Source organism: Talpa europaea, assembly GCF_964194135.1.
Source record: "Talpa europaea genome assembly, chromosome: 7".
Lineage (NCBI taxonomy): Eukaryota > Metazoa > Chordata > Mammalia > Eulipotyphla > Talpidae > Talpa > Talpa europaea.
In genome coordinates, this window is record NC_140074.1 from 108,470,177 (window position 1) to 108,482,422 (window position 12,246).

General features: G+C 36.8%; 2 protein-coding genes across 2 annotated transcripts in view; both read right to left on the reverse strand.

Annotated features, from left to right (window-relative positions):
- BRIP1 (BRCA1 interacting DNA helicase 1) overlaps positions 1–1,707 on the reverse strand; it is a gene marked incomplete at both ends in the record, with an annotated part of 91,043 nt that extends 89,336 nt beyond the window's left edge. Inside the window, one exon of the mRNA XM_084236864.1 lies at positions 1,615–1,707. Coding sequence (XP_084092990.1) covers positions 1,615–1,707 — 93 coding nt within the window. The remainder of the gene's footprint in view (positions 1–1,614) is intronic.
- Positions 1,708–7,200: 5,493 nt separating this feature from the next.
- INTS2 (integrator complex subunit 2) overlaps positions 7,201–12,246 on the reverse strand; it is a gene marked incomplete at both ends in the record, with an annotated part of 34,849 nt that continues 29,803 nt past the window's right edge. The window contains 6 exons of the mRNA XM_084237377.1: positions 7,201–7,370; positions 7,468–7,644; positions 8,578–8,683; positions 8,818–8,925; positions 9,147–9,398; positions 11,307–11,505. Of these exons, the coding sequence (XP_084093503.1) occupies positions 7,201–7,370; positions 7,468–7,644; positions 8,578–8,683; positions 8,818–8,925; positions 9,147–9,398; positions 11,307–11,505 (1,012 nt within the window). The remainder of the gene's footprint in view (positions 7,371–7,467; positions 7,645–8,577; positions 8,684–8,817; positions 8,926–9,146; positions 9,399–11,306; positions 11,506–12,246) is intronic.

Here is a 12,246-nt window from a genome sequence, read left to right on the forward strand (position 1 = left end):
ATTTCTCCTGTCTCGCCCACTGCTCCCCTCAACAGTTTATTTCAGTGAATCTCCCTGTTCTGCTCCTTGCGGTCTCTGGTGAATCCTCTCACTTCTCCGCACCTCTGGCCTACACTCCAGCTCTTGTATGCATAAATAAATAAATAAATAAATCTTAAAAAAGAAAAATGGGCAACTAAAATCCTGGTATATACATACAGTGGAATACTATACAGCAATTGAAATGGATTAATAAACAAAAGGCTATATCTTAAAAATAAAGTTAAGCAAAAAAAAAATCAAATTCTTCAGAAAGATAGGCATAGTATCATATCATTTTGCAAAGCCCAAAAATATGTAAAGTAATAATTTATATTACTTATGAATAAATACACATATGATGCAAGTATAAAAACATGGCAAGGAAAGAGAAAGAACAAATTTAGGATACTAGTAATGTCGTTAATCATAAACAAGATATAAAATGAATGTGGCAAAACACTTAGATTTAACAAAGCAAGAAAGCTGGTTTACTCAGTTTGTATATGTAATTTTCTATATGGTTGAAACACCCCAAAAATACTACGGTGAGAAATACAGTACTCTGTAAAAGACAGTAGGTAGCTTGTGGAAAGCAGTAATTGAGTAAAGTAAACAGAAGTTCCAATTAAAATATGTATATTTCTCAGAATGTTCTCCTTTGCCTCCCTAACCATGGACATATTCAACTTAGCAGTGATCAGTATTATTTTCCCAAAGATTAGATGTTCTTCAAAGAACCTAGCAAATATCTTTAACCTATTTACTATCTGGAGAAAATGAATGTAGTCACGAGACACAGGGCAAGCTAGAAATTAGGCAGTTTTAGGGACAGTGCAGGAGGGGACCTCTGAAGAATTTAGGGAGGCTTCAGAGATAAGGACAACCAAGGGAAAGTAACCCATTCCACTAGGAAAAACAAACATCCCAGAACCAAGGACAACATTGTTAATGCTAGTCCTGGTTTCCTTCAGGTGGTAAAGGGAGGCGGAGATTGGAGAAATGGAGAGTGGTTTAATTTATGGACACATTAGAAGGGCAGCTGTTTAACTTCAATGCAGGGATGCCCATCCAGAAGACTGGGCCATAAATTTAAAGATGCAACAAATGGGGAAAGAAAAAGCTGCTAGATAAGGAATGTGAAGATCCCCCGCTCAGTAGCAAATTAAGTGAGACAGCCAAGAACTCACCAATCAGAGAGAGACTGGTGGAGCTTTAGAATAATGAGGGAAAAAAGGTATATATTCCCTGAGACACAACTCCACTTTGGCTTCCTTGCCCCTCCCAGGCCTGGTTCCCTGGCCTGGGAGTCCCACTTTATTTCTGTTCTTTTTCTCCTCAATAAACTTTTTCTTCTAAACAAACCTGCCTCTTCTCGCTTGCTTGCCTGAGCGTCTGCGAAGTCCCTGCTGCGGCTTCGTGAGACACCAACCCATGGGGGTCTAGTGGCCGGGGCTCAGTGCTGCCCTGCAGCCTGGGATCCGTTCCTGGTTGAGAGACTAGCCTGACAATTCCGGTATCAGTCACAGACCAAACGTATGTTATGATTCATAAGCACCTATATCTTAATAAACTTAAATACTGAAAAATACTTACAGAATTCATCATAGCAAGCTGTGATGGATAAGCTTTACAAGGAAAATTAATCTTCACTCCACCAATTGTATATTCAGACCATTCTGAAGACATAATGCTTTCTTGTTTACTTCAGATTCTTTAACTGCTGACTGCAAAGGAAATTAAAATCAATATAGAAACAGTCAAAGAAAACCAGATTGCCTACACTCCCAGTCCAGAAATAAAAATTGGAACAAACATATAAATTAATAGAAGCAAAAATATTTCCTAAGGTTATAAATCACAAGATTGAGAGCTTGTCTTCGATGCCTCACATGTATTTAGTTGTAGGACTCTGGGCAAACTACTTCTCTGGCTTTTACAACCTCACCATCCTCATCTATAATACAAGGATAGTAACAATATCTACCTCATAGGATTGTTATGAAGATTAACTGAAATATTGTCCTAGAAGGATACAGTCATGCCCCACTAAACATGAGCTCTTGCAATAATTATTAGATGAGATATAATCAACTTTTAGAAACTAGCTTATTGAGGCAACTCTCTGTAACCTCAACAGCACTATTCTCTTTCTTCTTCTGTTCTGTACCTTATTTTCTTTTTAGTCTTCCAGTTAGAAGGGAAAAGCACTGCAGTGAGGAGTTAATAAGCTAATAACATGATTCTAGATCAGGATCTAGACATGTCTCTTCATTCTCTAGACTAAGATGTCTATCTGCAATAATCCCTAATTTTAAAACTGTTATAAGGAAAAAACACCTTAGCACGGAGCAAGTGCTCAATAAATCTTACTTAAAGATCAGAAGTGTAACAATGGAAAGAAGATAGTCTTTGCCTCAAGGCCAAGTTTAAATGGGAATTCTACTGTGTGAATCACTTGCCCACTAAGGTCTGTTTCTTTATCTATTAAATGGAGCTATAACTACCTACCTGATAGGGTTTTTACAACCATTTGCCAGACACAGAATTAAGAAGTAAATAAAAGGAATGTATACAGGCCTAAATTCCAGTACATGACACAGAATAACCCCTAATTTTAAAACTGTTATAAGGAAAAAACACCTTGGCATGGAGCAAGTGTTCAAGAGATCTTATTTAAAGGTCAGGAGTGTAACAATGGAAAGAAGATAGTCTTTGGCCCAAGGCAAGTTTAAATGTGCATTCTACTGAGTGAATCACTTAACCACTCAAGTCTGTTTCTTTACATATTAAATGGGGATATAACTACCTACCTGATAGGGTTTTTACAACCATTTGCCAGACACAGAGTTAAGTAAATAAAGGAATATATACAGGCCCAAACTCCGGTATATGACACAGAAAGAGCTCTACTTTTAATCCCCACTCCTTCTAAAACATCTTTTCCTAACCTAGGATCCATTGATGAAATTCAGAGACTGAACTTTGATATTGCATGCATGATTGCATTTTTCTATTAAAAAAAAAAAGGTCCCTAAATTTCTCATTCTCAGAAATATAGTCTAAATTGAAAACGGGGAGGGGGAGGGTAGGAGGATGACAGACACTGTTACCAACTGAGGAATCACTTGCAATAGTGAAAAAACGTGGTAAATTCAATTTGGAAAGGAGGGATAATAAAAACAGCTATTTTAAAGATTATGAAACTTAACCACGGCTTACACATTCCAGAAGTCAGGAACCACTATTCTAGGTTAGTTTCCCTAACATCTTGTGATTCTGAGCAGCTCTGAGAGTGAGATCTGGTGGTCTCTGCCGCCCTGACTGAACCAGCTCAGCGCCGGCCTCGGTCCTCACCTGTAACTCATAAACCACCCCGGCCCCGCCCCGCGGGGACAGCGGGCAGCGCACACGCCGGAGCGTCCTCCCCACCCGAGTAAAGGATAAACCAGCCCCTCCGCCTCCCGCCCAGAAGTAGGCGGGCGCCTCACGGGCCGCTGGTCCCTGCAGTAAGGACAGGCTCCATCTCCTCAGGCTCCCCTCCCCCCTCCCCCGGGGGAAACCCCAGGGCCCTGGAGGTTCAGTCAGCACCCAAGGGCCCAGCAGAGCGGCCGTGCGAAGCCCGCGGCCCCTCCGGCCAGGCTGGGAGCCCTCCGGGGACAGGCGTGCCCGCTCTGAGAAAACCAGGGCGCAGCGAGCAGGGCCCCCCCTCGCCGGAGAGGAGGAGCCCGCTATCTGAAAGCAAATAAAACCAAGCGCTGCACAGGGGAAAGGTCACAAGCCTCTCGCTCTTGCTCGCCGGGCTGCTTCTCCTCAGGCGGGATCGCGGGCTCGGAACCACTTTACCTTCGCTCCCAGCTTCTCCTCTCGCCCCATTAACTCGCTCCCGAAAAATTCGCGCCTCCCGCCCCCGATCCCAGCGTCCAATCGCCGCGAGCGCGGACAACCAATCGCCTGCTCAGACCTGAAACAAGCAGCCAATGGCGGCGCGAGGCGAGGGGGCGCGCACACCGGCACCCAATGGCAGCCCACGCCGTGAGCGTAGACTCCCGGCAACTCGGCGGCCCCGGAAGACGAGCGCCCGGGGAGTGGCAGAGTGTCGTAAATCCCGGAGTTTAAAGAAAAGGGGAGTTCGTCGTTTGACTTACTGAAACGAATGACTGACCTCGTGCGTCAGTTTCCTTAGAAATTCGAGGCCTCTTTCTTAAGGCCTGTAGACCGGCGGAAAGGAATTGCCTTTAAGCCTTACCGAGTTCTGCTCTGGGCATTGATCAGATTAGTGCCAGTTTAAATTTCTGAGATTTAAGGTAGTCCGGGCATGGAAAAAGGCAGGCGGGAATTGCCAGATCAGTGAGCAAAACTAAGTAAAAAGCTCTGTCACGACTGGCCACAATGTCATAATATTCAGGGTTTCCCCACACACCAAATTCAACCAGAAAAACGTTCTCGAAATCTTCAGACTTAAGGCTTCAACCACCTTCTAGCTCTCCTAAAGTTTATTCTTTGCCAAAAAGCATGCTTGTCTTTTCAAAGGCAGGAGTTTAATCATGGTCCGCTAAATTGTTATTTAAAAAAACTCTCTATTCCCTAAATTTGGCCGGAACACTAGTGACCTAAGAAAGCAAAACCTGAGATGAATTTCTCAAATTTGGGAGACGCTTACTGAAAGAGGCAAGTTTACCTCAGCTTTGGTTTTACCACTTTTCCCAAAATGAAAAAACTTATAAAAACAAATTCTACTCTTTAGTTATTTCAGGGTGAAGAATTTATCCTGGTTTAGTAATGGGGAGATTATATTAATTCATTATAATTGTGAAGGCAACTGAATAATTACAAAAACTGCCAAGAAAAAAATTCCATATGAAGTAAATGGGGGGTGGGGGGGGAGAGAAACTGACTTCACTTATGTGAAGATAGCCATAAGCAAAAGGGGAAAGAACAAAAACTGTAATTTACAATTAAGGCAATGGAATGAAGGAAAAATTATTAAAGAAAAATCCTTAGAAATACTTTCAAACTTATTCTTTCACAATTTTTTTTTTTAATTGGGGTAATGTTACATCATCGTTGGTATTTTGGAAGTACAGGATCCCCTCAACTTCCACAAAACTTTTAATATAAAACCTTTTAAGTAATCGTTCCAGTAACTATAGTAGTACTCAGATTTTACTCTTCTAAATTCCTAATAAGGTTCTCAACTGACTCTAACTTTGTACTGCCATCTGATGTATGCAGGATAACCAAAAGGGATATGCATTGGCTCTGGACCCAAACAGTACTAAATTCCAGTCCCTTGAACTGTTCCTTTCAGGTTAAAAGTAGTGAAATGAAATACAAAAAACTACAAATTCATTCATTAGATAAAGAAAATGAATGTTTATAATCCAGTATTCAAAATAGCTGCACACATCTGTTTTCACTTGTATTAAAAAAATCACATTGTGATAAATTTTATAACCTTAACTTAAAATACATGACTATTAACATTTACTAATACATTTAAACATTTTATGTACATCATCAACAAATCTGATGAAAATCAGCATGTTATTATTTTAACACAGCAGGTTTTGACTTGTTTTTAAAAATTGATCCAGGAATGTGCACTGCAGTAAGGTTAAAAACACATTTCAGTCTTTTTTGAACTCCCAGAAGTTAGCTACTCACACAAAATATCCCAAAGTCAGTTTTAAAAAACAAACAAAATAAAAAACCTGGAGCAGTTGTATTTAATCTTAGAAGACTACAAAATTGCCTTGTTTAAAAATATGAAAATACTCACGGTATTTTCTTAAGTGTATGCTTTTATTTTTGCATTAAAATTACTTAATGAACATTAAGCATCTAATAAAAGGTATATTCTATCATATATGATGTTGTGCATTTCATGATTTGAAACAACTAATTAGTTCTTATATAATACCCTTATGAGGTAGGGCCAGTAGTAATCCCATTTTACAAAGAAGGAAAATGAGATGTAACTATTTGCTTTGTGGAAAAGCTGAAGTTAAATTTCTTTTCTTTAAAAAACACACTTTCTTGTCAGCCTGCTTAGTGAGAGGTCTATTTTGAGTGGGGTTGGGGGAGAAAGTGTGTCATTCCAGTACATCTCAGCAAAGTACGTTCTACAATGGACACTTGATTAAGAAAAAAAGAGGATTATGTATGTATCTACCTAATCAATGGAAGTTACTAACAGAGGACTGCAAAATCCTTAAGCCACATGGTGTTTTCTGCACTTTAATTTTTCCTGAGGTCCAAACACTACATATTTTCTTATTCAAAGATCTAAAATTATGTTGTGAATTATAATCCTGATAATAAACCCAGAGCTCCTTAACCAGTGGGTTTTATTGCTCTAACTTTTAGTTAGATGTCCATGGATTCCCCCCTCCACCGTTAGATAAGTTAATAAAGCATTATAAAAATAAATTAAAAAAAAAACCTATATGAGACCTTTCAGGATCTCCACTGCACAAAGATGTTTATGTAAACACTTTTAAACCAATATCTTAAAATTCCAAATTCAAGTATCTCTTTAAACATATGGCTTCATATATTAATAAAAATTGAAGCATATATGTAAAAATCTTAAAATCATCATCTGTAACTCCATGAAAAATCATTTGCAAAAAGTTATTTGCCTTTTTGTTAAGCCTTCACAATAGTATTTCTGGAGAATTGGAATTTCATCTTGCATTACTATTACTTGAATTGCAAATTTTAGAGATTAGTATTTGGGTATTTAACTCCTCCTTTTTTTCTTAATTCTCCCACCCTTCCCTTTTCTCCCTCTCATCATTGTATCACTTTTGCATGCTGACAGTTGAAATAAATATTAGGACTCCCCATAGACTCATTTTTATAAGAAATTAAAGGCATGGCAGTTTTTCTTCACTTCAGAAGCTTAAAATAAGGCCAAATTCACTTCCTAGAACTGAGTTTCTTAAATGTGCCCCAAACAGAAAAAAAGCTCAGTTGCTACAACATACAGTAAGTAGATCCAAAGAACTGCCAATCAAACAAAACTCTTGAGAGAGTTCTAAACTGTATTCATGTTGAAATGTTGAATCATTTTAGTGATTCCAAGACATTGCTTTTCCTATTCAGTTTCAAGTTGTAACAAGATGCAGAATCATGTTGCATATAAGTAGCAAACTGCTTCATTTTTGTTGTTGTTTTTTAAATTCCACTAACACTCATATTTATTATTTCAATTATCGTGCTTTCAATACAATGGCAGAGCTGTACATCAGGATCCATACTTCCAGTGTCCCTTGATCCATTTTTATAAGACAGCTCTTTAAAGATTCCAGACCACCCACTTGGTTTCTCCTTTATTTGTTGAAGACCTAAAAACACAGGGGAAAAAATTAAGGCAAGAAATCTGTAAAGGATTCTGATTTTTTGAGATATTAAAATAACTCTTGAAGACAAGTTACCACTTACGTGTAATAATTGGATCAATATCTCTTGTCTGAGTGGCAACATCAGAGGCACAGACTTGCCCTATCTGGATCAGCAAAGACATAATGTCCTCATACAGTGGAGGAAATGCTCGACAAAAAGAGACCAAACTTGGCAGTGTGGGCATGAAAAAAGCATATCGCTTAGCCTGTGTTAAAACTGTTCGAAAGAAACAGAGTATTTGATTTTATAGATGTAAATTCAACATACATGGCCTATATAATATACTAAGAACCATTCTCTGTGCTTGTTTTTCCTAAGACGACCAGAACCTGCCTTCAGGGAGATCACAATCTAGTAATCAGCCATCATCCAACATACAAATTCTTACTATGTCCAAGCACTGTGATATGTGTATTACATGCATTAGTTTATGCAATTCTCAGTCTCATGAATGAGAGAAGTATTATTATGATACCTATTTTACAAAAAAGGAAACTCTTAAATAAACCTTAGGTTAAGAAATTAATTGTTCAAGAACACAGCCAATTAGTGGTGGAGTTGGGATTGAACTACTGCAGATAATCATACACAAGGTGAATACAATCTTAGCATTTGACAAAACACAAAATTAATTAACTTGGAAAGATTGAATTATAGTAAAATAGTGCATATTTTTAAAGTAGTGTACTTTCATACCATTTTACACTACAAAGTAGAAGACGGTTTAAAGGTTAAATTATGTTTTAGAACTTAAGGAAACAACTAATACATTTATCTCATTTCCACATATGATTATATTTTTCTAATTCTAAGCATTTGTAGTAAATTCTATCTTGTTTTCTACTAACATAATTATGTCTAGAAAGTAGAGTTGATTTCCATTTACAAAATGTGAGAAGCTTATGTTTACCACAAACCTACATTCACAAAACAAAACATGAAATTTGTCTACCTATTCATGTCCCCTATATAAATTATAGTTGTAATAGGAAAATTTTCAAAAGAATAATTCAAGATGGCATAAATTTAACTACTAGTGACACACAGTGTGTCACAGTGAGAGAAAAAACTTTATGACACTAAATTCAGAAAAAATATGTACTAACTTATGTTAGATGTTTTTGTTGTTGATGTTGGTTGGCCACACACCTGTTAGCAAAGTTCCCATGACATTGACAGCTAAGCGAGCCACACTAAGTGACTTTGGTAATGCATACTGGATACACAAATGTGAAAGCAACTGGATAGCAAATATCTGCAATACAAAATTCGAACATTACATGTGTCTAAAGGATATCATCTAAGCATTCAAAATTACAAAAATTTTATATAATTTGCTAGACTGGAGAGAGATCAAAATTTTGTTAAGGTTCCAAAATGCTAATTTACCTGTTTTTCAAGTTCTGGCTGAGCAATAAGCTCAGGTATGAAATCCAGACAGATGTGCATAGATGGAATACCTGCGACCGTCAAAGGTAAAAGTTCACATGGATAACCCTATTTCAGTAAGCAAGAGGGAAAGGTTAGAAAAAAAAAATTAGAAGCCAAAAAATTGTAAAAGAGGATTTTCACTTCCATTCTGTAAAAGTTGCTCAGAAGGCCACTGTGCCTTTTGTGTGATCTCTAATTCCTAAATGAACCCTATTAGTTTAATATTCAAAGCCCCCATCCCCCCAAAATAAGGTTCAACCACAAAGCATCATTCTTTGAAAACAAACCTGAAAGTGAACAAGCTTAGCAATGTTGGGATCTGCAATGTACATTTGGTGTAACAGACAACAGATAAGACACTGAACTTCTCGAAGGTTACAGAGCAAATTGTCTTCTCCTTCCTCCATGCCCTTATTTGGATTGTTGGTAGTAATAACACTTTGAACATTCTTTAGCAAGCTGTCTGGATTGGTTCTTTTTGCTTTTTCCTCTTCAGTGGGTAAACAAATCTCTAAGAGAATTTGGACAGCTGCACTATCCTACAAGCAAATAAAACAGTGAATTTAAGGAGTTTCTGAAATGTTTATTTAAAAACTAAGTTTGAACTGAAATAATAAAAATAACTGTTTTTTAAGAAAAACACAAAGATAAAGAATTCTAAGTGCAAAAGTGGACAATCTATAAGGCAGTGATTCTCACCTTTTTAGGGACATGAATACTTTAAGAATCTGAAGAAAATTATATACCTTCATCCCATAAAATTAACTATGTAAATAAACATATTGCTTATTTCAGGGTGATCACATATCTCTAAGGCAGATCCATGGACTTCAGTATAAGTACATCTACTGAAAGTGTAACCCAGTCCAGTGACATCAAAACAGGCTGAGGCAAAAAATGCTTCTACCAAAATTTCCTTTGCATCTTCTTAAATTCCCGTGTCTTCCAGGATCCGATCATCCTGGCATTTCCCTCTTTTTCTCAGTGAGCTACCAAACAATTCATTCCTCTGAAAATGATGGCTAATAAGTGCCTAAAAGTGACCTTCTGTAACTCTTTTCCTTTCCAATTTGAAAATGGGCTCTTTAAGGATCTGGTACTGCAAGGAAACACTCCACTGTACCACACCTTCCTCCTGCACAATTCATTACCATCAGTCTACAAGCTTAACCATCATTTCACAGAACAGTAGTTTCTTGAGGGGCAATCTGCTTGAGGTCACTACATCCAAAGGAGAGCTATAATCATTTTCACTTAACAGAAGAACTTTAAAAAGTGATATATGACTTGCATCTCTAAAAGACAGCCATTACATAGGGCAGGAGAAAATAATTACTTCACCTACCAGTTTAAGAAATTAATTATAAGCCTTACTTTATAATCATCATTCTTGGCTTGAGAGGGTTTGGGGTTTTGGTTGTTACACTTTTGGTTTGGTTTTTAGACTCTAGAGCCAACCTTTGAATCTTAGCTCTGCCACTTTGTATGTGTAATTCTGAGTAAGTCACTTAACCTGTAAAAGTGGTGATGATGATACTCCATATCTCATAGGCTGGTTGTAAAGATTAAATGAGTTAATTAACATTAAAGAACTCAGAGTAGACCGGGTATATATAAGCACTATACAAATGGTAGCTATTATAACACACAATCCTTATCTGAAACTCTGAGACCCAGATTTATTTTAGAGCTCAGAATTCTTTTTTTAAAGATTATTTCTCATTTATTTATGCATACGAGAACTAGTGTGTAAGTCAGAAGTATAGGGGGTAAGAGGACTGATTCACCAGAGACAGTGTAGAGAGCAGAACAAGAGGACCAGCAGAAATACACTGCTGAGGAGAGCAGTGGGCGAGACAGAAGAGGTCTGCAATGCCATGTGGGTTAGCTACCTGGCCAGGGATTGAACTTATACTGCAGTAGCTGGCAATAGCTTGATAGCGCTGAGATTTTAACCCCTGTGCCACCAGGGAGGCCCAAACTCAGAATATTTTTTAATGTATTATTATACAGTACATCCCACAGAGACTAGGGCAACAACTTATAATCACACATATTAATATTTCTTCAGCAAAATATATCAATTTGTTAAAAAGTTTCCAAATATAAAACAGCCGCTTTTGTTGTCTTAGCATTTATCACTGCCTGACATTTTATTATGTACATACTTCTCTTCATCTACACCATTTGATTTTTTTCTACCATTTGTTTCTAAGAAACAAGTCTATATTCTGCTAAAATGTAAATCTTATTTAAACTATTAAATATCATGAAGACTATTCCTGATTTTAATAATATAGTCATCTGATGGTCAGAAGCAAAGGTAACAATTATAATACACTCTGATAAAAATACCTAATATGTGACCATCGTATAAAGAAAACATATTCACTCAATTATATTAATAGGGAGGTTCTTCCCTTATTGACTAAATTTTACTTTATTACCTGAGCGGCCAATAATGCATTTTTCAATTCTTCTCTGGTAACTTCTGGGCCATCAGTTTGTCCAACTAAACCTATTGTGTTATTCTGGGAAGGCCTATCTTGTTCTGCTGTTTCCTTTAGATGAGCACTAAGGTAGGCTTTGGATGCAAGGAGATACCCATTTAACATGTGCAGTATAATATCCATCAGCGGGGGGCATCTAAACACAGAAAAAAGGAAAAACAAGTAAGAAAAAATATAAATCGATAAATTAGCCAGAATATGATCAGTTTAAAGAATGAGAAAAACCTGAACAAGAACTGAAAAGAATTTTAAAACTCTTTTCCACTATAATATTCATTCCCAAGTTAAAAACTTTATGTTTCTGATTCTCTTTACTTCAGATTAAGAATCTTGAAGGAAATAATTAGCATGGAAAAATGTACAGAGAATAGTCACTGCAACACTATTGATGACAGGAGAAAATAATCAAAACATACAATAATTGTGATTGGTTTAAAGCATAGCACATCTACTTGGAATACTATTCCACAAAATAATATAAAATATCTATTACCAAGAGAAAAGATTCAGGAGTTATTTAGTGAAAAATCCAGGTTACAAAAAAAATTACATAAATTATGTATATATATATATAAATTATGGTAGCATACTTTAATAATATTCTGAAAGACTGGTGGTGAAACAAGTCTCAGACTATCTACCTAAGTGTATTTTAACACTCATAAATTGTTTTATAAGAGGCTCTTTTCTAGAAGTATTATTCACTGTAATTTTTCCTTTTATTAGAAACTTAATTTTTATACTGTTTATTTTTTCTTTTCTGTTTATTCTTCTGATTCATATTTTCCATGAAACCTTGATCTTGTCTAACCATATGTGGCTAATTTGCAGGTTTCATCACCTCAAGAATGTTATCCCCAGAGCTGACAATAGAAGA